At 32.8% G+C, this 27,918-nt stretch overlaps 1 protein-coding gene across 2 annotated transcripts in view; it reads left to right on the top strand.

The window, feature by feature from the left end:
• LOC145292118 (inositol polyphosphate 5-phosphatase OCRL-like) overlaps positions 1-27,918 on the top strand; it is a 161,547-nt gene that overhangs the window by 36,823 nt on the left and 96,806 nt on the right. For both annotated transcript variants that reach the window (XM_080138224.1, XM_080138223.1), the window contains exons 2-3: positions 20,305-20,384; positions 22,606-22,706. In XM_080138224.1, the coding sequence (XP_079994350.1) occupies positions 20,305-20,384; positions 22,606-22,706 (181 nt within the window). The remainder of the gene's footprint in view (positions 1-20,304; positions 20,385-22,605; positions 22,707-27,918) is intronic.

Here is a 27,918-nt window from a genome sequence, read left to right as displayed (position 1 = left end):
AGCATTTATTTATTTATACCCCCCTACTCCCTTTTTCAGTCAATCTCAGGTACCCGAAATGTGTTCTGCTAGTAATACATATGGTTAATTCCATGTCAAATCATCCAGAAAATTAGGGTTTTGAACCCCATCCCATGTTCTCAGATTTTGTTGCAGTTTGCACTAGAAATGGACATCATAAAAAAAAAAAAAAAAAAAAAAAAAAAAAAAAAAAAAAATCCTGAAACTTTGAGTATGTTATTCCAAGTGGTTGCAGATTTAGAGCATTTTCGATTTTGTGGATTTTTTATTATTTGGATCCTTCAGACTAATGTTTTCATCTTGAGTGTTATTTTCACAACATTTCGGTCAATGTAACCTCTGACCTTTTTCAGGTGTATCTTGTCAAACTTTGGAAACTTTCTAAATGAACTTAAGAAACTGCACAGAATTTGTGATTTTATGAGATTTAGGAATTTTTCACATGTACACCAATATGGGGGCATAAAAAAAAATGATTCCAGAATTTCTAAGTTTTTATGATGTTCATTTGTAGTGCAAGTTACAACAAAATCTGAGGTTATGCATTTCAAACCCTGGATGATTTGACATGGAATTACTCATTATTTTGTTATATTCAGTTAAAAGTAATGAAAATGTGGTGCTTGTAATAGGCATCCAGAGGATTTCAGTACTTTGATGAGAACTCCTAAACCAATCTTGGAGATTAAAGCTCATCTTTTTAAGGAAGTTTTTGCAACTTTTCAGAGAAGTTTAAAAAATTTTTTTTATCCATAACATAACCCTACATATGCTTAGCTTTTAAAATTTTACCAAAGTTTTCACATCCGTTTTGGACATTTCTGGACTTACATGAGATTGTTCATTAAAAGGACTGAATACTCATTCATTACAAGTACTGAAATATATATATATATGTATATAAGTAGATAAAATTTAAGTTAATGTAGAAATTTGCATGCATTCTGCTAGTTATGTTTAAAGGAAACTTCCTGCCAACAGGAGAATAAGATAAAAGTACATTTAATTGATTTTCTACTTTTGAATGGAGCATCTTTTCATTCTCTGTTGTCGTCAGCAGCATTTGTTTTTATGTACGCAGTTTAGTTATTGTGTCTCGCATGTTTTTGTTGACAATAACCATTCGCTTGTTTAGAAGCCCCCCCCCCTCCACCCACCAAAAAAAAAAAAAAAATTCCTCTGCTGAATGGATTCTGAGATGAAAAAATAATGGCAGCAACAAACAAATGTGAGAGACATTGCAGCTGGCATTTCTTTTTAGTTGGAGACGAAATTGCAGAATGATTTTGCTTGAAATACTGTTTAGTAGGTAGGAGGAGCTTATAAATGAGAATTAAAAAAAATAATAATTCACTGTAGATATCACTAACCAGGTTAGAGTTTAGTGTATAAAAATAGGTAAATATAGTGAAATTTCCTTCAATTTGTGAGAACTCTTTTTTTTTTTTTGTGGGAGGAGGGGTATAAAATTTCATTTTTTATCAGTTATCTTAAACGTCAACTTGATTATGGCATCCAAATGTTATTGGTATTATTTGGTTTCTCGGACTTCTGTTTTCATTTTGAGTGTTATTTTTACAATGTTATGGTCGATGTAATCTCTGACTTAAGTTGTATCTTGTCAAACTAAGAAATCTGCATGGAATTTTAAACGAAACCGAGGTAGTATGCGCTTTTTTGATCAGCCATCGGTAAATAGAAGAAATTAAGAGTTGAGTATCGCCTGCACTGAGGATTGAACCTTCAACCTCCAGAAGAGTGTAACTTATAACTAAATTTTACCAAGTAATTTATCCACTACACTATGAGTTCTTGCGGAGATTGCATCGACTGAAACATAATGAAAATAACCCTGAAGGTGAGAACAGTAGTCCAAAGAATCCAGACAATACAAACCTAGCACCCTATATTAAGCATATCTTATTAATGAGTGGCCCTTTTTCTTTAAGTAGGAATGCTCACAAAAAATTAAATTTTAGATTTTGCTAAATAAAAAAAAAAAGAAAAACGATATTATGAAATATAAACTGATTGAAGATTTAGTTTTAAAATTATCAAAATTCATTCATAACTTTTAGAAATACAAGTATTTGAAGCTGAAAAATAAAAAATAAAACTATTTTCTTGAAAATATTGAGTCAATATAACCTCTGACATTCTTCAGGTATCTCTTGTCAAACTCTGGAATCTTTCTGTTGAACTTTGGTATCTGGACAGACTTTTGAATCAAACCCATTATTTAATCTATGGGGTAGCATGCGCTTTTTCCATCAAACATAACTGAGTAGAAGTCCTAAGTAATTCGCAGTTTTATTTTGAATATCGCCTGCACTGAGGATTGAACCTGCAACCTCCAGAAAAGTGTAACTTATAACTGAAATTTATCAAGTACTTTATTCACTAGGCCATGGGTCTGCAATAAGGTTGGAGGTTACATACATGAGTATTAGGTTGTTTTTCATCAAAAAAGTAATCCAAATTAAAAATTTTAGTGAATTAAATTTTTGCCCAATTATTCAGTTGTGTTTCCATTTGTTTTTAAATGGTCAAATCTGAGACTTTATTAAAAATTTATTTATCAAAACAGAAATGTAGTTTAATCTCTTCTGTGCTATGAATCATATTACGAATATACAATGTGTTAGTTGTTGAAATGAATCCTATATAAATAGTGAAAGTTGCACTTCAGTGTCATTTTTGCAAGTTTTGTTTCAAGGGGTAATTAGAATTTTGCCCAATGTTTGGACTGGCTTAATCTCATAATTATTACTTCCATTATGACTAATTTTTATTTGGAAGACATCACATTTGTGAAGATTTTCCTTTTATTCAAAATTTGCATTTTTAGTTATAAGCTGTAAAATTTAACTTTTTTTTTTAACCATACAGTCACCACTTAAGAATAAGGATTAATGACTATCAAGATGGTGGAAATTGGATTTTTGCTTAGTTTTAGGCACAGGTAGAGAGATTGCTTGTAGTGGTTGTAGCTAGTCAAGTGTTTGCTGCAAATGATTTACAAGGCAGAATTATAGATTGAAGCTCAGTCGAGCACCTACCATGAAAATAACAATAGAGCAGAAAAAAGGCTTGCAGTATTTCTTCTATGAGAAAGAGGTAGCAGAGAAGAGAAAAGACATCGCCCACTAAATTTCAAAGTCGGTTTTGTACTCTGTCGAGGCAATAACGAGTACTCTGTGCAGCTCTTTCCCAACAGTACTCCATCTTAGGATGTATTTGGCTTTTACACAGGTAAAGGATTGCATCGAGAGTAAGATATTTACGGGAGCAGTAGAATGATCCAACCATTTTTCTTGCGACCTTGCAATGGATTTAATGTAAGTGTTCCATCAGAAGTCAGTCCCAGAAGTTTGTCAAAGCATTCTACTTTCTCAAGATGAAAACCATTCATTTCAATTGAGGTCAGGTGGGGATCAGAGCGTTGGTGATGGAAAGAGAGAAGCTTGGTTTTTGATGCATTAAAATTAACTAGCCACCTTTTTCCCCATTGCACCATGTGCTCAAGATCAGAAAAAAGAATTGGAAAGGTTTTGGTTATTGTCGGCCTTTGAAGTGTTTCCATAGATTGTGGTGTCATCTGCGTAAATGTCTACGAATAATCTAAGAATGGCGAAGATCAGGAAGAGAGTTTGGCCCAGGATGGAATCCTGAAGGACGACAGCATTGATACTATGAACTTCTGATTTTCTGTCCATCGATGACTACTCTTATAAGGATATAATAGTTGAGAAGACATTTTCAGATATTCCCTAGCTGGAAATCTTGTGAAGTAGACTTTTATGCCATAAATGCCTTTGATATGTCAAGAGCAATTGCTTGAGAAATGAAGCCCCCGTCAAGAGATTCTCTATTCCTGTGTGATATTTTAGTTATATCATCAGCCGTAGATCTAGCAGGATATTGCATGTCCTTGTGTAGATTGTTTTTGTTAAGGTGGTTGACTACTACTCTATCACAGATTCAAAGCCGCCTTCTTATGATGCGCAGAATACAAATTGGTCTGTACTGAGAGACAAATGACCAATCTTCAGAATTTTTTAATACAGGGCAGACAGTCAGTTTTCCAAGGTGTTAGGAAGCATTTCTCCCTTAAGGCAACATTTAAACAGCTTTACAAGAATGGGAGCTAGTTTCAGTTGGAAGTTTTTTTTTTATCACTATAATTGGAATGCTGTCAGGGTCAGTTGCTTTACTGGTTTTTGATATCATGCACAGATATATAGATGTCGTACAGTATATTTCCAGTCATAGGAGGAAATATGGGAGATAGGTAACCCTGATTGTATAGGGTAGAATTTGCTGCAAAGTTCTTAGCAAAGAGTTTGACTTCGTCAGATGGTGACGAAATTACTTCAGGTCCATTGATGATGATTAGAATAGAGGGCATATCTGTTCAGGACCCTGTTTGTTATTTGCTAAAACTTGTGGGAACCAAGCTGCTGCTCAGCTACTTTGGACTTGACAAGCTGAACATATGACTCTTTTGCAGTGATTGCTGGCAGTCTTGAAGGCATCTTTAATTTCAGAACATCTACTTTTTTGAAAGCAATAAAAATGGTCATTTCTGGGCACATTCTGGAGTGAACCATGGTTGACTGTTTGGTTTTTGTTGGAATTTCTGAAGGGTATGAAACAGTTTACACTGACAGTTAACCAGTCAGTCAGGCCTGATACTATAGAGGACACGTTTTTAAACATGGAATTGGAGAGTTATATCAGATATAAAGGTTCGGAAGCTATCCTAGTTGGCTATAGAACTGCTTCTGCAGCAATATCACACAAGACAGCAAATTATCAAATTTTTAACAAAGTTTGAACAGTCTCTTTTCAGTGGATACAGTGGAACAGTACTACCAAAATAATTTTGGTACCATTGTTTATTTTTTGCAAAGATTTCTGTGACCACCTTAAAAGTTCTTAAATATAATGAAAATAAAATTTTGGGTTGGCACACTCATTTACAGAGCATTTAAAGGAGGATAACATATATTAATTACTTTCAGTCTTGTAAGGACTGATAATTTGTATTACTTCGATTATTTGGACTATAGTTTTCATCTTGAGTGTTATTTTCACAACGTACTTAATGTAACCCTTGCCGAAATTCATACTAATTAACATAATCTCTACTTAGGATGCTAATGTATAACAAATGTATAGAGGTAACAAAAATAAAGTTAGAATTAAAATATCTCAAAACACCATATCAGTCGGGTGTGTATTTCTTTTTGCTAATTTAAAAGAAAAATCTGCAAAATATTAAAGTTTCTACATCATACCCATTTCCACTCCCTGTTTATAAATACTATTTATAAATAATGATAAAAAAGATGTTGATAAGATCTTAAATCTCTTCATATGTCATAATGGATCGTCTTCTTTTTTTTCTTTTTCTTTTTATATTTCTTTTACTTTTTTCTTTCTTTTTTTCTTTCTTTTGCTTTTTTTTTCTTTTTTTCTTTCTTTTACTTTTTCTTTCTTTTTTTTCTTTCTTTTACTTTTTTTTTCTTTTTTTATTTCTTTTACTTTTTTTTTCTTTTTTTATTTCTTTTACTTTTTTTTTCTTTTTTTTATTTCTTTTACTTTTTCTTTTCTTTTTTTTTTCTTTCTTTTACTTTTTTTTTCTTTTTTATTTCTTTTACTTTTTCTTTTCTTTTTTTTATTTCTTTTACTTTTTCTTTTCTCCTCTGACAAAAATTCTTTTGTCTATTGTTGAAGATTTTTTTCAGAATGAACCAAAACTGAATCTTTTATTTCTGAAAAGCTTCTCTGTCTTATCTGAATCTTCGCACTGGAAGAAAATAAGGTTTAATTGTTTCGGTATACGAGGCAGAGTAATGTCTCATCCAGATTTTTTTTAAAAAGAACTTGTCTTTAGTGCATCTGAATGTCTACCATTTGTAGACCTTCGTGTAAAGAGAATTTTTTTGATTTTTTTCCTCAAGAGCTAAGAGTTTTTATTATCCAAATAGAACAGGATGCCCCCCCCCCATTCTTTTTTATTTTCTCTTCTAATATTAAATGACTGGCAAGGTTTTTTTTATAATCAGGAAGAGGAGAAGAAAAAAAGTCATATTTCTTTGTGAAAAAGTAAGTCTTTAAAAAAACAACCCTTTTCTTTTCATCATATTTATACAAAAATTGAGAAAAGTTAGCAGCCCACAAAGTCATGGGTAACTTTGTGACTGGCTTTGAATCTCTCAACTGGCAGTAATTATCTCCTACACTGAAGAGAACATAAGTTGGAAACACGCGTGCCTGTAGGTATAAAAATAATTGTTAATATTTATTTTTAAATATTATCGTTATAAGGATCCTTAAAGAAGAAAAAAGTTGAGCCTTCTTTAGGAAGTTAATAAGCAGTCAACCTAAGTGCAAATGCAATATTCTGACTTCCTGTCATTGAATACTTTGACCGTTTACTGTTTATGCCTACTGATTTGGCATTTATAGATACTTAATTTTCTTCATAAGTTGTGCTCATTTCTGATAGCCTGCAGGTAAAATACCAGCCTACGAAATCAAGGATGACTTTGTCACTGGCTTCAAATCTTCCGACTAACAGTAATTATCATCTTGTACACCAAAGAACATAAGTTCGAAACACATGTGTCTGTAGATATAAAGATAATTGTTGATACTTATTTAATATTATCATTATATGGATCGTAGTCAAGGACAACCGAAAGCTCTTTTTTCATTGACTACTACACCGAGATATAAGGGGGGGGGGGAGCACCCCTTCATTTCTTCGATTGCTCCACTTACCCAATCCTTATCTTGTAATGCTGAGTGTTTAACAAGGGAGCATAGAGTACTATTTTTTGAGTCTTCGGTATGAATAAAGAATTTAACTTAAATCGCCCAGCTCATTAAAGAAGATGAATCATTATGCTAGATACTTGCTCGTTATTTTACTTCCCTTTCTTCACCGTGTCTGAGAGTTCTTTCATATCGACCAGGTCTAATGTTCATTTGCTACCAGTCTTGATCCATTGCGTTTTAGACTGGTGCTCTGCAAATTCTTATTGAGGCTGTTGATGCATTTCCACGGGCAGCCTTGAGGATTCGCTCATTTCTGGTTACTGTCCTTGAGACTGGCCGTGGGAATAGACATAGTATATAAAACTAGATTAATAGCCGTTTTTTTATTTTTTTTTTACAAAGGACTCACCTCTTATCAAGGCCCAGAAGCCACTCGAGGATAAGGGTTAATAAGTGTACAGTTGTCAATGAGACAATGTCGTAATAATTGTCAGTAGTGGAAATTTGGTAAATTGGATTACTTAAGGGAACGGCTCATCAAGAACTTGTTTATGTTGGACTTGAATAGCCGTCTGGAATGCCCTTTCTAGCAAGTAATAATTGTAAAGAAAAAAAAGTTGTTTTCATCTTTCTGTTAAATTTGATACAAGAAAGAAGAAAACTATGAAAACATTTTTTTTATTTGAAAATCAAGTTTAAGGAAATAGAAAAATGTTGGTCTTGAAATGATGAAGCATTGATTAGGTAAAAGATATTTTGTATATATGTTTATAAGAAGGTGCACATGCAGCTGAAAAAAAAAAATATGTGATATTAGACCCAAGTGATTTTATAATAATTTAGATAAGTAAGATTTATTTCGATTGCAGCTTGAATATTTAACACTGTAACAGCTGTTTCCTAATGTCCTTTTCAGCAATTTTCTCGCAATTAATGAAATTGGTTTGAAATAACTGTAGAACACAGAATTTGCTGACATCACTTTTTTATTGTTGAACACGATCTAAGAACACTGCCAGGCACATAAAATACATTTATTGTTGAACATGACGATCCATAATGTTAAACACCTTTCTATACACTCACCAATTCTGTTTTTTTTTTTTTTTAATTCTTTTACAGGCCGTGCTATTTTTTAAATTGAATTTTAAAGTTAAATTTAAAGAACCTACTGTTGGTTTTATATGCTTGACCTTTCTGCTTGTGCGATAATGAAACTTCTCAAATGCACGTGTGATATTAGATTGTAAGAAGTATTAACTTTAGTCAAAATCGGCTGTTCCTTTTTTCACCCAATTATTTTGATTATCGATGCTTATCAAAGACCTTTGAATACAAGAGCTATCTAAGAACACTGCCAGGCACATAAAATACATTTGTGTTAAATTTTTTTTAAATCGGCCCAGCGGTTTGTGAGTCTGTAGGTAACAAACTCGCACACAGTTCTTTTTATATAATAGAGATGTATTTGGTGTTTAGTAATAGAAGCCTGCTTGATGTTGACAGTCAGGGTTCAATGTTGATATATGAGGTTACATGCTTACATGGTTACTTTTTGGGAATGACAACATAAGGCAGGTGTATTTTTATTTATTTATTTATTTATTTATTTTTTTTACATCTTTTATTCATTATTCATAAAGATGATGGAAGCAGGTTTCTTTTTATATATATAAAGGTATTAACAAATACAAATATGACACATATTGCTCATTCATACATACACATACATTGCTATATTACAATGGATTATAATGGTTGTCCTTCATATACATCAGTGGGCATATTGATATCTACCTTTTTCCCTTCCCAGTAAAGTTATTTTTAAGTAGAGAAAAAAAAGACAGTTAGTATTAAAATAGTATAGAAACTGTTAGTGAACATGATCTTAATTCTTCTACCTGTAATAAGTTGAGTTTTTGTTAAAAAACCTATCTATGATAACTTTTCTGGAATGAGAACAACAAGCAGATGTAATTTCTTCATCTATATATAAAGGGTAAAATGTGTGTGTGTCTCACAAAAACTTTTCTCAGCGGCATCGAACTGGGTTGAAACCGGTACCGTCTGAAAGAGCGATGTCTGTCAAATGATATGTGAGAATTAGAAAAAAAACGGTCAGTTATTTCCTATAGAAATAGATGTTTGCAACGAGGTGGGGTGGGGGGGTAAAAAAAAATTGTTCCTTCATAATGATTTAGACAACCATGCATGCACATATCATGTTCTTTCTTGAATTGGTTTAAATAGAAAAAATGACAACATTAGTTCGCTGACTTCATCGTGGAGCATTATAAACTTCAGGTTTCATGTTCGCGCACACGTAACAAAACTTTTTCTTTTTTTTATTTATGTGATTTTTTTTCCGTTTGTTTTATCCCTTTTATTTTTCCATCGGGTAGCCATGCTCTTTTTTTTTTTTTTTTTTTTTCACGCCTGGCTGTGGTTCAATATTCTTATTACACCACCTCTCTACACCTTGGCAATGCCGGGTACCTCCACTAGTCTATTCATCAGTCTTAAAGATGATTGAAACAAACTTCCTAAGGTAACAATACAAATAAGACACAAGCACATGGACATATTACAACAGATTACAATAGTTGTCCCTAACATACATCAATAGACATTGATACCTATCAAGTAACAAATTACTTAAGTTAAAAGAATAGCGGTAATTTGGACAATTTTAAATTTTAGAAGAAATTAAAAACAATAGTAAAATATGTGTATATAATTCAAACATTTTTCTTTTATTTAAACGATTGTTTAAATAAAAGAAAAATGTTTGAATTATACACACATACTTTACTATTGTTTCTGATTTCATCCAGTTTATGTTTAAAATTGTCCAGAACACAGGGTGGAGCTGGTGCGATAGTAAGGGTTAGGCATGTATAGAATAAGTTCAGGAAACTTTTGGTATTATTAAAAAACAGTGGATTGCCACTGTTGATTGGGCATTTGTATGTTGTGTAATGGTAACTCTGATGACGTCGGCAGCAGAATGTTGGATGGCCGTGCAGGAGGATAAATCTCTAGCAGATCAACAGTTCTATGATATTAAGATTTATGGTATTCAACTGCAGCTATGCGGATGATCTAAGGACAACACATAGGTACAAACAGGCGAGTCAGATGTCACTGCGCTGGGGAAGGTAATGGCAACTTACGCCATGTTTTCTGCCAAGTTGAAATCATGTGATGTCTTCAAAGGAATTGGACCAACAATGGACTGAAGCCTGTGAAGAGCACCAACCATCATTTCATTTCTGGCATGAACAATGCCACAACACGAAAAGTAATGATACATGGAAATGAAATCTAGCTAGTGAAGGTTGAGGGTATGTGTTGCATGAAGTGAAATAATAAAAAATAATACAATATTTTTTTTTTTTTTTTTTTTTTTTTACAAAGGTATCCCCACTTATCAAGGCCCAGAGGCTACTCAAGGATAAGGGCTAATGATTGTACAGTGGTCAAGGGGAACATGTCAGTCATCATTAGTAGTGGAAATTTGGTAAATTGGATTACTTAAGAGGATGGCTCATCATGTTAGACTTGAAGACAGCCATATTGTATTCAGTTGGAAAGCAGGAAAACGGAACAGAGTTCCACAGGAGTGCAGTTCTAAGAAAGAAGCTTTGTTTATGGAATCTACATTTAAGTGTAATATGAGTTTTAATGGCCGGCTTGGATCTGATTACCCAGGAAGATTAAGTCTGGACAATAATACAGAGACTTTGTTCGTATAACTACATTGAAAGAATGGACAAGAGTTTTTCAGGTTGTAGATGTAGAACAGTTGAGTTAGCAGGATCAGGTGGCAAGGGAATGCTAGTGAAAACATGGAATGAAGTGGTAAGGATAGATTTTAGAGAAAGAGATATAAATTATTACCTGTCCAGAGACAGGTTACTTTGAAAATCAATTTCTAAAAGTTGTCCAATATATGTCAAAATGTAGAATCGACATTAAACTGAATATGATGATTAAATATTAAAATGATGATTAAATATTAAAATGAGATTATTGATTAAAATAAGAAATGCCAGCCAGGTTGCCTCCATCCTTCAGACCCCACCCTGCAATACACTTTGTTTGTCAATGGGCATTAACGATCTCTGTCGGTTTATAAATACAGGTCAGGTACGCAGAATGTTGGTTTTTTTTCTTTTGTCATTTGCCTTTTGTTCAGTTCAGTTTGATTTATTTGTGGGATATTTACAAGAAAAATGCAGCTTATCAAGTATCACGCAAGTTGAATTCATTTTTTTTTTCTTCTGTATTTTGCTTTTGTGCAGAAAATTATTTTTTTTACTTGTGACAATCATCATCATGACAATATTCGGTTGAACATCTATTTTACATGCTGACATGCAATTGATGGTTTTTAGAAATTAACTGCCACACTAACCTATCTCTGGTCAGGTTTTTATTTATCCCTCTTTCTTTAAAGTCTACTCTTATCACTCTCTCCCATGTTTTCCTGTAACTTGTTTGTAAACTAAACCTGTTACCTCAACTGTTTTACATCTTCTAACCTAAAAACTGTTCTTTCAATGTGGCCATACCATCGAAGTTGCCTGTTCAGCACACATCGCCTAATAATGTCCAGAATTAATCTATCTCTGAGTCATCAAATCTAAGCTAGTCTAAGGTTCATGTTATGCATTCATCGTATCATTTTCACATTATTTCTCTCCATGCAATGCATGTCCTCAACCCTCACTGGCCAGGTTTCACTTCCATACATCATCACACTGTGTATATACATTTGACAGACTCGTCTTTTAAAAGATTTTTTGTTAATTTTTACTGCTGATCAATTTTATGCTCATTTGCTATTTTATTTCCAACACTCAGTTTCAGCAGCAGATTAAGTCAAAAGAACCATTTATTTTGTGATGCAAGCACTTGAATAATGTCTCAGGCTTACTTTTTCATAAGAATTGGAGCCACTTGAAAATCCAAGATGGTTGTAGCATCATATGAAAAAAAAAACAAATATTTTTTTTCCAATGTCGGACTTGAATTGCTGAACATATTTTAGTAATCTATTTATCAGAATGAATACGTTTTGACAGACAAATTCAATGGTACTGATAAAAATTCAGTATGCCTTCTAGCTTTTAAGATGGTGCCCATTTCTGACAAGAATTTAGTTTTTGTCGTAATTCAATTGAATATAAACTAGTTTTACATTATCTTTTGATCCACATTGCAGTGTTTTGATCTCAATTAGTTATAATTTTCATAAGACGAATGTGATTGTTTAAGAACTGCAAAGGAAAAAGCTTCCAACATTAGAAAATAATAAGTTGAAGGACCAATTAAAATTAGGAACACTGTCCATGCAATTGCAGCCACATCTGAACTGGTGCATCAACCACTAGTCTCTCTCTCTTTAACATGGTGCAAAAAAAAAAAAAAATTCTGTAACCTAATAGTTTCCGCACTATCTGCCAAGTTCCAACCACTGTCACATCATTTGACATAAAATGGAAAAATTAAATAATCTCTCTCCACATACGTCATACACTCGTGCACGTCGTTGTGCAAGTCAATTCCACTAGTTGTAATAATTACTTGTGAAACTCCTGCTTGATCTGAGTGGAGAGATTCATATGAATGAATTGAAGTAATGTGATTTCACAAAAGAACGTTGAATCTTTTAGTAAGTCTGACTTCCTAACTTCTGTATTGAGGGATGGGATAGGCTTACCCACACTGTAATTGAATTCTGGGAGCTACAGTAACCAGTGGATGAAGTACGTTAGGTAATTTAGATACAATTTACATTAGAGGTTAATTTTAATTGCATTTAACTTAATTTAAAGACTTTCTTTGAATTCTGTAATATAGCATAACTTTCACTAATAGCCATCCTTTCTCTCCTTTCAACTCTGCGTGAAATAGTAGGGCAAACTAGACTCTCAAGCCTTTGTAGGGCAACTAGTTTTAAAAGAAGGTGCACTCTGATAGCAGAACATCAGGGTGGATGATGGTTTACTTTGGCAAGTGTTGACATTCCAGTTGAGTTTAGCAGATGGGGAAAAAAATGTGTACCTCACTGTGTGTAAAACTGATGCCAGATGAAGAAGTGAAAGGCTTTGTTTTGGTCTGAATTTCAATCTGGATCCAGTGTCATGATGTTTAGAAATGTTTAATCAAATTAAATGGTGTAAACATTTTTGATACTTCTACTAAGTCATGGATTGATGGAACAAAAGCGTATTACCCCCGTGGATTAAAAAAAGTGTTCCATTCAAAATTCCATGCAGATTTCAGAGTTTGACCTGATACAGTTGAAGGAGGTTGGAGGTTACATCAGCTGAAACGTTGTGCGAATAGCAGTGAAGATGAGAACAGTAGTGTGAATAATCCAAATAATCTGAAATACTTTGTATGACTTGATGAAAAATGATCAAAACGTAATTGACTGAGTTTTATTATTCACTAACAGGCTGCTCGATGTTGCCTGGTCGTAAAGTATGCATAAATATATTTTAATTCATACAGAAACTGAGACATGTGCATGCAAGTATTGTGTTTTTACTAAACAATTCACTTCCTGTAAGTAAAAAAAGAAAAAAAAAATACTCAAGCTGAGATCAAAACCCAAACCTTAAGACAGTGAGTCAAGTAGGATAACCATTAGGCCGACTTGACACAGTCTTTAAAAAGTGTTTACAAACCTACTTATTTTTAACATAATGAATCTGTAATGTGAATCATTCACACATGCGTATTCGTGAAACAGTTAGCAAACATTTGAAAATCCGATAACTCCCAAGTACCAATTTTTCAAATTTGATCCCTTAGCAACTCTTTTTTTCCAGATGAAAACTTATTATTAAAAAGTTTTTCACATGTCTGAATATCCTATATACCAAATTTTAAATCTTTAGATAAAAAACCCATTGATTATATAGGTTGAGAAGTGTCCACACACACACACACACACATTCTCACTTTTACTGTTAGATAGATTAGTTATACCTACCCATCGTTGCCCTGTATTAAAAGGAAAAAATAACTTGTTTATGATGAAAAGTGAATTAATTTTAATTTAATAATCAAATGATTTTGTGGAACAGGAATTTTTTAAAAAATTTAATATTTGCTGTCGACTGATTAATAGTAAAGTACAACCAATAATGTTTAATTTATATGGAAAATTCCCTTTTAATGTTTAAAAATGTTTTTAGATATTTATGCTTGCAGAAGTCACATGAAATAACATTATGTGATTACATTCCTTTAACATTTAACGATATTATGTAAGTAAGTAGGGCTTTACGTTGTGAGTGAAATAGTCGCATTTGCAAGTTATTTTTCCAAGTGGTGACTAGAAATAATAAAATGCTTACCTTTTGGTAATCATAAATTTTTTTCACAATCTTCCAAAGCTCATTACTGAGTCATAAATATCTTTTCAATCTTTTTTTTGTTTTATTTTTTTAATAAAACTAGCAAATTATTTAAACAATAAAAGGTTTAATAGAACATATACTTTTCTTTTTTTTTACGAAGGCTGTTTAAAAAAAACATCTTAAGAAATTTGAATATTTATACCTTCAAATCTTAACATGAAATTTAATACATATTAAGAATTACAATTATTTCAAACACAATTTTTAAAATTTTTTATGATATATGCACCCATCACAGAACGAAGATATATTCCAAAAATCACATTGTTTTGGCTAGTAACTTTTCTATTTGGTTACTAAACGAAAATATTTAATTGCCAAAGGGCAACTAAAGATAAATTTAGTAAGGCAAAAAGTCTACGCATTAAATTTTCTTATTGGAATAAGTAATTTCAGAAGAAAACTAAAGCAAGTGGTCATTTCATTAGCATTAATTTCCCCTGATATCTTTCTAGTTAGAATTCTTTCTAGAAATACATTGAGTACTTACAGGAGGTACCATAGGAAGGTTTCTAACATCCTAATTGAAAGTGTTTTTTTTGTAAAATGAACTGGATTTGAATTAGACACATCCAGGTTGTTAGTCCATGTTCTTAATTACGTAACCTCTCAATAATAATAGTGGAGAGAGAAAAAAAAATAGGCTAGTTCAAATCGAATATTGATATGCAAGACAGATTTTGGGTCTGACTTTAACAATCTGACAAGATTTCTTTATATATTAAATGGGAGATATGAAATAATAAAGTTAACTCACAAAAACATTCACACAGGTAAATTGTGTAATTTTGTACATATGTGAATGCTTGAATTTATCTGAAACTTATGTGAATGCATAAAAAAAGTAAAAGACATTCTGATATTTTGAGATGTGGCTGTATATATTTTTTAATGAATAAAAAAAAAAATCAATTACTTTCGTCGATTTGAATGGGAAAAAAAATACTTGTAAGTTGGATGGAATGATTCATTATTCTGATAATCGAGTAGGGAAAGACGCAACACCTGGTTGTAGTAATCGATAGATAAGAATGATTTATGATGTAAAATCTTTGGAATATTGTATAGATAATTGGATGCAATCAAAGGCGTTGGAGAAGTACGCAGTAGTACAGTGTTCCTATTTACAATGCCTCCCCACATGACAGACACCAGGGTTGGTTTTAACGTGGAGAAAAGGAACAAAAATTTAAAATTGTCTCGGAAGGATTTCTCCTCCACTGAGAGAGGAGAAGAAATTGAAGTGCAGCATTTGAAGAACAGATACTACACTTTGATCTTGGTCCAAAGTGTTACGGATTTAATAGAAGCTTGAGTTTACATTTCTATTGAAATGAAAAATTTTGCTTTGGGCGATCAATAACATATTCAAATTTATTTTCATCTCTTCCTTTCTCACAAAGTTTATTAGACAAACTTTTTTTTTTTTAATTTATGATAGTCATCATTTATCAAGGCCTGAAGGCCACTCAAGGATAAGGGTTAATGAGTGTCAGGTGAGAGAATGCCATGATGAGCAGTAATGGTGGAAATTAGGAAGGAATTATTTAAAAGGATATCTCTGATTAACTTTGCAAATTCTCTTTCTAGTTACAAGTTTTAATTGTACAGTTTTCTTCTTTTTTTTTTTAATAGAGAATAATTTGTCATTGTCAGAATCTCCCTTATATTAAAAAACAAAAATAAAGAAAAATTTGTCTGATGTACGTACTCCTGAGCAAATGAAAATATATTCCAAAAATCACAAATTAATCAAGTAGTTTTATTTTTAAATTAAAAAAAAAAAAAAAAATTAAATTTCATGATTAACAGAAGAGGTGCTGTTTTGTCCACTATTTTGAAAACAACCTATAAAAACAAAGGGAGATAACTCAATAATTAAAACTTGCAAGATTTATGTTGTAATGCCTACGAATTCCCATAATCACTTAAAAATGATTTTCTTTATAAAAATATAACTACTTTATCGTTCCGTCATGAGTATGTACATCATACAGATTTTTCTTTATTTTTGGTTTTAATATTCGGAAAATACTGGACAAGAATTGAATAATTTCATAATTGAAAAAGTTTGGATTAAAAGTTTTCTCTTTTGATATTTTTGAAATGAGGATTAATAATTATTATGCTAATCTTGGATTTTATTCTGTGTTTCGACTGATGTAACTTACAACCCTCGTCAGGTACATTTTTTTTTTTTTTTAATTTTGGAATTTATATAGAATTTTGAACTGAACCTTTTATTCAATTTATGGAGGTAGATTGTTCTTGTAATTTTAGCCGTGACTAGGTAGAAGTATTAAGTAATTTTTTTTTTTTTTTTTCAATATTGCCTGTAAGACGGATTGAGCTTTTAATCTCGAGAAGACTGTCACTACTTAGAACTGAATGAATTCAGTTTGAAATTCCTTATAGATTCCGGAGTTCTAAAAGATGAACTTGAAGAACCTGAAACATCGCAAGAATAAAAACAAAAACGAAAATAGTAATTGAATAACCCGTATATGTTTTTTGTCTTTTTTTTAATCATTTGGGTATTTTACTTTCCTGAATTATTTGAAAATCAATTATAATTTTTTTATCAGAAATGAACCACACTTTTTAGATTTGTCCACGCGTTTAGGGGAAGGTGCTGCTTGTTGATTGGTCTGTCTCATTTAAGTTGAAAGTAACATGTTTGTCGTTATATTACATTTATTAAAATAAAATTTTCTTTGGTTTGGAAATAGAAAGTGATTGGACAAGACTGCACAGAGTGCAATTTGGAGACAGTTGACCCACTGAACCATGAAGACTGAACAGTGAGCTTGTGAAACATTTAAAAAAAAAAACGAACGAACCGTGATATTAAATGAAGAGAGATCCTTCATTACACTTCCATGTATCATTACTTCTCGTGTTATGGCATTGGTCATGCGGTAGATGAAATGATGAACAAACGAACAGTAATGTTAAATGAAGAGAGATAGAATTTAAATAAAAAATATATTAAAAACATTTTTATATAGATAATTTAAAATAAGATTTACATTGGTCTGTCACACTTAAGTTTGAAATAGCAATTTTAGACTAACTTGCTTGAAGATTGTAAAAAGTCATTTAATAATTTTCTTTTGTCAAGTGGCCCAATTGACCCTGACCTCTTGACTGCCAAACAGTTTGTTTTCTTCATAACAATGAATGCAGCACTTGACATTTTCACTTGACATTGCATTCATTACTCTTCTTTCATTAGAATTGAATGAAACTGATTTCTTTGCTATAAGTGTAATCACCTCTGTCAAGGAGGTTATGTATTCAGTTGAATCTTTCACTTTCTCTTTGTATAAAGCCTAGCATCCACATTGCTTGATCAATCATCACTGAACTCCGTGAAAATATCAACCATGATCCAACTTAGAACAAATTTAATTTTGGGATATCTACGTAAAGATTAAGGATAATATCATGGAAAAGATAAATCACACTTTTGGCTGTAATTTCGGTTCTCTCCTCTCCTGAATCGCCATTGTTGAATACCAGTAGCAAGTGGAGGTTCAGGACGACTGGAAACAATATAGAGAGAAGCGGAAAGCACATACAGCGCCTAGAATTCCCAAATGGTCACCCATCTGGTACTAGCCAGGCTCAATGTTGCTTAACTTCGGTAATCTGACAAGAACCAGTGTGTTAACGTGATTATGCCGTGTGTGTGTGTATGTATATATATATATATATATATATATATATATATATATATATATATATATATATACTCATACACACACCTACATACATTAACCATTAAATATTTTGTATCTTATTGTTAAAATTTGAATGAAGTTCAACATAATGTATCCATTGAAATTGAATTCTTTTTTACATAATGGAGATTGTTCATAGAAAATGTATATTGCCTCCCAAACTTTAAATAGGAAAATGACTGCATGTAACTAAAGATTTTAAAGCAGTCGTTCCTGTAGTGATCAGCATAAACAAAATTATCGAATCAATATAGACCACTTATTGAATTTGAATTATATTCCCTGATGCAATTTGTTTGACTGAAACTTTTACAAACATTCCAAGTATATAATTGAATAACATTGAATGGATCAATGAGGTTTCAAGGATCCCAGCAAATGAGCAAATGATTTTGGGTTAACACCAGTTTTATCCGATTGAGCTATAAACAAATGTATAATAAATTGGCAATTTAGAATGTTTAAAGAAAAAATATAATCTTCAGTTTTGACAAATAAGGACAATGATTCAAAACATTTTGTATAAAAAAAAAATAATTACACCAAACAAAAAAATATTTAGTATCTCCACTTTTTCTTTAATAAGTCTCTCCCTATATTATAAGTTGATATTGTAAAGGAAAACAAAACAACTCCGGTTTATGGTCTGTTTGTTTACAGTGCACACAAGACAATTGCATATTTTCTGGGGTCTTTGAAACCTAATTGATCTCATTGAATATATAATTTTGTTACAAATACTGGCATTACTCATCCGATGGACGTTGACTAAAAAATAGATCTTAGAAAAGAATTTAGTCAAACATCTTGTTTTTATTAGCTAGACAAAAGAAGCAGGATCAGTTGGTTAAGCCATTGAGCTTAGCTTAAATTGTTTGGATCAGGTAAAATTGAGTTTCCAAAGATGATTTAATGAATAAATAAATCCAAAATTAGTCTCTCTTTTTTTATTTTTTTTTTTTGCTCGGCATCCTTTCCCTCTCCAGCTACAGGTTAAACAGTATTATTACTTGTGGTGAGATTTCCATTTTTGATTTTGTTTGTGGGGGGGGGGAATCATTTATTTATGTGAGGCAAGATTTTTATGAACTAGATGCTCTTGCTGATGTCTACCAATGGATAATAGCGACCAGTGATTTTACTAAGAAACCGTCTCTAGGTGATTGTCTACCAAAGCTAAAGAGCACTTCACCTGTCTTTATGTATCTTGTTTTAATTTTTTTTTATTATGAAAAAGAAAAAGTAGAATTATTCACTAGTTTTGTGCTTTGTGCCCCCGATACAACTTATTTTAAGAATATACCAAGAAAGAACTCCAGTTGCCTTTGTTGAGACAGTAATACATAGCTAGTATAATTGCACCCAGTACAGTTTTGAGTCACTGCTGATAATAAAAATAATAATAAAACTCAGAAACTATTTAATAACAAGATGCAATTTGTTTATTTAGTATGATTTTTATTGATATTAATGGATTATGCCTCTCTTGAGTTTTGTTTGATTTAGAAAGAGAGTAATGAAAGCAAGAATGATAGATCCGTAGAAAATTAGGTTTGGTTTGGTTTGGTTTGGTTGTTTTGTTTTATGGCATATCAACCCTTTTCAAATTATTTAATGCCAAATCCATTTATTTTGGAAATAGTATTCATGTTGTATTCAGTTATTTTTGTAGAAGGTTTTTATTCTTCAAGCTTTTTGCATCTTCAATTGCTAGTTTGTAGTGTTTGGTTTGGTTGTTTTATAATGGTTTTTATCGTTTTTGTTCCCTGCCCTGCAGAACATGAATGGGTTTTGCAATGGTAGAGGGAAAAAGGGTTACATTATTAATCTTTGGTACATTTCAAGTTAGGAAGCTAGTCAGGCAGTGGGGGAGATAGAAAGAAAAAGGAGAAATGGGAAGAAGGAAAAGGGGAGAAAAGGTGGGTTGTTGTTTTTGGTTTTGCAGAACATAATTAAGTTTTGCAAAAGGAAGTAGAAAAACAAAAAGCATCAAGGTTAGGTACATTTCGTCTCAGGAAGCCAATATTTTCAGACAGCCTGATCTGGTAGCGGCAGATAAAATAAGAGGAAGGTGAGAATTAAAATGACTGTTTATCTGAAGATGTGATGGAATATCCTACTCAATTGCACTTAATTTCTAGCGTTATTCCTCTGATGAATGGTTGTCGAAAAATGAAATATCCTCAGGAAACAAATCATTCAAATGAACATCTGTTTTTCATTAGCAATTTTAAAATGAATATTTGTATAAAATGACATGCAATGTTTTTTTGTTTTCTATTTTTCTCATGTATTTTTCCCTAACAAAGTTGTCGTAGTGTGTACGAGCTGGATTGGTTGATAACTGGAAACATTGCCCTCGTTATGTTGTGCTTGTTGATCGCCAAGGAGACTACGCGTAAGTATCATTTGTGGATAATACTTTGTCTTTCCACTAGAGAAAATTGCATGGCTACTTTTCTTTCTTTTTTACTGATGAGCCATCTGTTATATAAAGAGTGGTCGTCCATGTTTATATTCAGCTCAAACTACAAAACAAACACCCACAAAGTCTGAAATTTAGAAAAAACATTTATTCTTTAGCTGTAAACATGTAGATTTCGTCAGGGAGGAGGGGTCTGTTTTCCAGCCTCTTGATGTACTAACTAAAGGGAAGTAACTCTGATTTTTTTTCAAGGGGTTATTTCCCTTATGCCAGCTCATTTCTTGAGTAATTTATAAAAGTGTGTGTGTATCCAGAGAGAGGAATGGGTTGGGTTAACAAGAAAGAATGGTGAGAGAAAATAGGAAAGTGAGAGATGAATGTTTGATAGAAATATATTACACTTTTGCTCTGGATTACACCGAGAATCTCTGCTAGGGTCTTGTAAAGGTTAACAGCCATTCAAGGATAAGGGTTAATGACTTGTGAGGGATAATTTATGATAAGTATTTATTCAGATTAGATTTGAAGAGAACCATGTTGTATCACTTGGGGAGCAATCTTGTGGCAGCATGTTCCATAGACGGGAAGAAACTTCATGGAAATTCCTGTTTAATGTAAAGCACATGGAGAAAGGAAAGTTCTTTGTAGTTGTGTACTGTAAACCTTCTTGTTGGTTAATCAGGAGTTTTCTTATCAACTAATTCTATTTTCTTTCTGTTTCTTGTAATAATTGTCCAATAGATAATTACTTTCATTTTTAGAGACACATTGTGGAAAATAGAAATTTTAGTCTAAAAAAATATTTTGGCATTTATTTAGTAGGTGGGGTGGGGGAGACATATGAAAATCAATTTTCAAGTAAAAATTCTTTGATATATTTATGTATCAGGTATCCTCACCAAAAATTAGGGAAAATTATTGAGTAGAATTTTAATTAAAAATAAAAATCAGTTTTTGTATTTTGCTGTTAAGTCATTCTTGGTTACATGACAGACTGACTTATCTCCCCTTGCTTATGAGTATTTCTGCTCTTGTTACATGATAAGGGCTGTCCCCTTTTCATGTAAGTATAAAAATGGAGAATTTAGTTTAAAATGAAAATGAAATAGCAATAGACAAATTCGAACCTCGTAATTTAGTTAAGAAATAGATTACGTGTGAGAATTTAAAAATGTAAAACAAACATTTGTTTAGAATATAGAAAAATATTTCAAGGAAAGAATGTTAACTATCAAGTTTGTTATGAAATTTTAAATTGAAAGAATGCAGCTTATAAGATAATGTTTTTAACATATTGAATATAGATTAAAATTCCTTTTGTAGAAATAGGAAAAGTTTTGGACACGTATGTCCATAACACGTGAAAGAAGGCACATGTTTTAACATGTGTATGACGTCACGGAAAATAGAAAGTTCTAGGAATAGAGAAATAACTTTAGAGTTAGTCAGTCAGTGAGAAAACTCGGGGAGATTCAGTTGTCTAGGAGCGAGACGTCACTTCAAGAAAAAATGTGAAACTTTGAATTCTTGATGATGGAAACACGGCCGTGTGACGAAATAAACTATTATGTGTTTTGTAAAGCTCGTCTTGTGTCTTATGATTCTTACAGAAAGGTAAAGTGGAATTGTATTATATATTTGTGTTATATGTCTTTACATACACGTCTCAACATCATCATGTCCGAACTGTCTGAACACTATGTCATCACTCAAAGAGCTTTCTCCTTCTCTTCCATTCTACACAACAAGGAATGAACACTTTAAAATATAGGAATCGTAATAACATGAACAATCTCTCTAAGTCTACAATCTCTCTCTCTCTGAGTCTTACAGCATCCCTCACTGTAATAAGACTCTTACTTTATCTCTAAGACTCTCTCTCTCAATGAAACCCCTATATAACACTCTTATCGACGGTTCTAATTATGACAGTGTCTGAAGAAGGTCAAAGAGTATAATGTTATAAAATCTTTCCGTTGAATCTAATTAAAAAATTTCAATGCAGGTCCTCTTCCTAGCTTTGAATTTCTTTTGTTTGTATTTGATTTTTTTTAATGATAAAAAAAGAATTTAACACTTTTTGAATTGTGATTTTCATTTGAAGATTTTAAATTTGCAAATAATTTTCCAATGTAATTCTTTATTATTTTTTGATACTTATGCTGATTTAAATTTTTTTAAATTTTTTTAATAGTATGTTTGTCTTCACATCAACACAAGTACCGTGCAGTCAGACAAGTAAACTCAATGTGGAACTTGCTCTGCCGATTGATAAGCATTTTTCTTACAAACAAGGTAAGGCAAAATAATCTGAAAATGTTTTATTTAATGCAAACTTTTTTCATTTTCTTTTGTATAAAGTACAAACTGTATTTACCCAGCATTGCTCAGGATACAGTGAAGTCATTCTAATTTTTATTTGTTTATATATTTTTAAACTTCAGGTAAACAACTCTTATTATATTCAATTTTAAATAAGTTATCCTCTTTGCTGATTTTTATTTTTAGGTGATTATTTAAAAATTGTTAGCAGTTGTATGGGTGAGACTAATTTTTTAAATACATTACAGCATAGTATGTTATATATATTGCTAACAACACAGTAGAACAATAAAAAATGAAAAGTGGTTAGTCAGAAACAAAAATTGATTTGTCAGCTAAAATCTTATTTGTAAAGACGTGAGCTCACCATATAAGTTAACAAATTTACCGAATCTCCATTACTAACGGTTACTATATTGTCCAGTTTCTACTGTACACTCTTTAATCCTTATCCTCGAGTGGCATCTTGGCCTTGATAAGTAGTGATATGTATAAAAAAAAAAAATTTAGAATATTGCATTTTTTTTCTTTTGTAAGTCCAGAAAAATTCTGCTTATTCTCAACTTTAACTTAGTTGAAACTGATTGGAGTTGTTTTTTTTTGTTTTGTTTTTTTGCATAGGAATCACCACTTATCAAGGCCCGGAGGCCACTCAAAGATAAGGGTTAATGAGTATACAGTAGTCAATGTGATTATAGCGTAGTAAACATAAGTAGTGGAAATTTTGTAAATTGGATTATTTAGAGGGACGGTTCATCAAGAACTTGTTTACGTTGTACTTGAAGACAATCAAATTGTAGCCAGCTGGAAATATATGTTTAAGAAAACAGTTTTTTTTTATGCTGTTGCTCTCTCTCTCTCTCTCTCTCTCTCTCTCTCTCTCTCTCTCTCTCCACACATACAGTGGGCCATGGCACTCGTAGGTTGGGAAATTCATCTTTATTTTAGCTTTTGTTGCCATTGATTATTCACACTCCTGTATTTAAATCTGACTTTGAAAATCCAATAAGATAGCTTTATAAGACGTCCCATATAGAATATATTGTTCACTTTTTATAATTCCTGGTTTTATTCTCAAGCCTTTAGTTCTATAGATTGAAGGTTAAGTAACATTCTGTAAAATCAAGTTTTAAAGTCCGTCTGTAGCAGATTGTTCAAGCTCGTCTTCGATATTAAGATTGTTTGTCTTCTATTTTAATTCAAAACCATGCAACCTGTTGCAAACTTAAGATTATATAATTTTATATGAAATGATTTTTTTTTTAAAACTTTTTAAAGTCAAATCCTTTTCAGTATATTTATTCTGGGCATTTTTTTTTATATTCCAGTTTTAAGAAAATGAACAAAGAATTGAAAGATTTTTGGAATTTTTATAAAAAGTTAAAACAAATCAGTTGATTTGAGGTCAATCATGATGAAAATTAGTCTGTTTTAAAGGAGATGACTTGTGTTTTTTGAGTGTGTGACTTGAGAGGACAGCTTGGTTTGTACATTAGAAAATATTGTGGCTTATTTGATATATTTTTGCTTGTACAGTATGCAAAACAGGTTTCATATATGAACCAAAAAAAGAAAGCACCCCATCCATTTGAATAAAAAGCAACTAAATTTTTTTAAATTCTGGAGAGCAGTCAACTGCCTCTCAGGACAGACCAGTCTCCTGTATGTCATGAGTAAATTGCTGGAATCTGTGATAAATAGAAAAGTGGTCAACCACCTCAGCAAAAATAAACTACTCGGTGACATGCACTATGCTAGATCTACAGCTGATATACTAATTGTAATATCACACAGAATCAGTGATCCTCTAGTTCGCGCCTGGCCTCTATAGAATGGAAATAGGCACAAACTTTAATAAAAACTTTTCATATCTATCTGCATAAGTATACTTTGATAATTATGTTTCAGTTTGAAGAAATATGGTATAATAAAATTATGGGGTGTTCGTTCGCACCTGACCTCCATAGAATGGAAATATGTCACAAAGTTTAACAAGGTTTTTTAATATAGATCCACAGAATATTGTGATAAGTGTTTCCGTGTGAACAGGCATGGTATAATAAATTATGGGGTTTATCTATTTTATTGTTACTTTCATCATATTTTGCTTTGGTTTTGATACCCCCAAATTCGAAGCTATCTCTTTACAACCCTTCCTTTTCATAACCTATCATACTTTCATAAATCAGAGTCCATTTTCTGTAGGCTGTTTTTGAACCCCGTCAATGACGGGTACTTTTGCTAGTATTTTATAAATTGATCGTTTTTTTTTTTTTTTTTTTTTTTTTTTCAATTAAATAATAAAACTGTTTCAAATTCATTTTAAGAAGATTTTTTAAAATTGCTGACATTATGTTTCTAAATTTTTGAGTAGAGGATTGATTGTTATTATTATTTGGATTCTTTGGGGATTTCTCATCTCGAATATAATTTTCACTATGTTTTAGTCAATTTAACTTCCGATCGCCGCAAAGACCCGTGATGCAGTGGATTAAATAATTGGTAAAATTCAGTTGTAAGTTACATTCCTTTTGAGGTTTAACTTAGGTTCAATCAATCTTTAGTGCAGGCAACATGCAGAAATACAATCGCGAATTATTTAGAACTTGCAGATTTGTTTAGCTCCCTGAAGTCCAGTACAGGTTTAATCTTGTTCTTGGTAGGCTGAACAATTGCGATAAGTGACAGCACTCCTCTTTTTTTTTTTTTTTTTTTTTTTTTTTTTTTTTACACAGTGATCACCACTTATCAAGGCCCGGAAGCCACTCAGGGATAAGGGTTATTGCAAGTACATTACGTTAGTGAGGAGATTTGCTGAAATGTTTACTTAAGGGGGCGGTTCATTAGGAATTTGTTAACATTGGACTTGAAGACAACCAAGTTGTAGTCCGGAGGGAAGCAGGCAGACGGAACAGAGTTTCACAGGCGTGCAGTTCTAAGAAAGAAGCTTTGTTCATGGAATCCGCGTTTTGATTTAGGCACAGATATAGAGTGGGGGAAATTTTTCACAGTGGATTCAGCTAGACGGGTGTTTTTCGTGAAAGATTGGCGAGGGGGGACCAGAGATTGGAGTTCAGACGAGCATCTGCCATGGAAATAATGATAAAACAAGGACAGGCTCGCAACGTCTCTTCTGTGGGAGAGAGGTTGCAGGGTAGAGAAAAGGGCATCCCCCACTAAGCCACGAAGTCTATTTTGTACTCTGTCAAGGCAGGATAGGCTGTTTTTAGCAGCTCCTACCCAGATATGGCAACAGTATTCCATCCTTGGACGTACTTGGCTTTTATATAGATAGAGAATTGCATCAGTAGTGAGATATCTTCACCATCTTTCCAGCGACCTTGGCAACAGATTTGATGTACGTGTTCCATTTCAGATCAGGAGTAAAGGTCAAACCCAGAAGCTTGTCAAAACACGGGGCCTCACCCAGACGAGAGCCATCCATCACAATTGATGCCAGATGGGGATCAGAGCGTTGATGATGTAAGGATAGGAGTTTGGTTTTGGATGCATTAAAGGTAACCAGCCACATCTTCCCCCACTGAACCACGCGCTCGAGATCAGAGGAGAGAGAATCAGAGAGAACTTTGTCATTTACAGCCTTTGATGTGTTGCCGTAGATGGTCGTGTCATCAGCATAGATGTCAACGAATGATTTAAGTATGTGTTTAGGGAGGTCATTGATGTAGATCAGGAAGAGAGTTGGGTCCAGGATTGACCCCTGAGGGACTCCAGCATTTATATTGCAGGCCTCCGATTTTTGTCCATCTACCACTACTCTTATGAGCCTATCGGAGAGAAATGATTTAATGATTGAGAAAACATTTCCAGTTATACCGTAGCTGGAAATCTTGTGAAGTAGACCCTTATGCCATACCTTGTCGAAGGCCTTTGATATGTCAAGAGCAATTGCCCTAGAAAGGAAGCCTTTGTCAAGAGATTCACTAATCCTGTGGGATATAACCGTCAGCACATCTGCGGTAGATCTTGCAGAGCGGAAACCATATTGTGTGTCACTAAGAAGGTTATTCCTGCTGAGGTGGTTGACTATTTCTCTATTTAATATGGATTCCAGCAACTTACTCATAACACACAGGAGACTTATTGGTCTGTACTGAGAGGGAGATGACTTATCACCTGAATTCTTAAATACAGGGCAAACTGATGAGGTCTTCCAGGGAGTCGGAAAGCACTTCTCCTTAAGGCAGCGCTTAAATAGTTTCGTAAGTATGGGAGCAAGTTCTGGTTGAAGCTTTTTTTAACACTATAATTGGGATGCCATCAGGGCCAGTTGCTTTACTGGAATCTAGGTTCTTTATTAGCTTGGCGACCTCATGCACGGATATTCGTATGTTACCTAGCTTGTTCTGTGTTATAGGAGGAAATATGGGGAGTTGATGGCCTTCGTTGCATAGGGTAGAATTAGCTGCAAAGTTCTTTGCAAATAGTTTGGCCTTGTCTGACGCTGACGAGATGACCTCTGGTCCATTGATAATGGTTGGGATAGAACGCACACTTCTGTTCAGGATCCTATTTGTTATTTGCCAAAACTGGTGGGATCCAAGCCGCAGATCAGCTACCTTGGATTTAACAGACTGGGCATATAGCTCTCTTGCATTTTTTTCCCTGACCAGGGCTTTAGGATTCCCTCTTCTAGTCACCTCCCCACTTCTTTCACAAATTCTTTTCTTGTCTCTCCGTGCAATGTGCTCTCATAGCAATCCACTTTATTTCATAGTTTTGGCGGTCCAGAGATCCATCGTCGCTCCACTGTCCACCTCTCACCATCAAACTTTGAAAGCTTGCCAAATGCCTCAAAGGGTCACTCTGTGAATGCTAATTTCAGTCGCTGTTCTGCCAGGGCATCTCGATTGATGATGGACAACAATGATGGACTGATGGGACAAGAATATTCTACCTCTGTGGATTAAATGAAAGGTTCCGTTCAAAATTTTATGCAGATTCCCGGAGTTCAGCAGAAAGATTCCAGATTTTGACGAGATACACTGGCATTAACCAAAAAACATTATCAAAATCAAAATCAAGATAAGAACAGTAGTGCAGAAAATCCAAATAATACGAAAAATGTTGACATGTAATAAATTGAGAAATTCTTAATTTCTTTCAAATTCAAATTGCATTCATTCTGTAAAAACAAGAACGGATATTCTTAAAATACTTCCAT

The sequence above is a fragment of the Euprymna scolopes genome, chromosome 13, assembly GCF_053919585.1.
Source record: "Euprymna scolopes isolate OS-2025 chromosome 13, ASM5391958v1, whole genome shotgun sequence".
In the NCBI taxonomy this organism is placed as follows: Eukaryota; Metazoa; Mollusca; class Cephalopoda; order Sepiida; family Sepiolidae; genus Euprymna; species Euprymna scolopes.
Note: the sequence above shows the minus strand (reverse complement) of the source record. Positions and strands in the feature narration are given on the sequence as shown.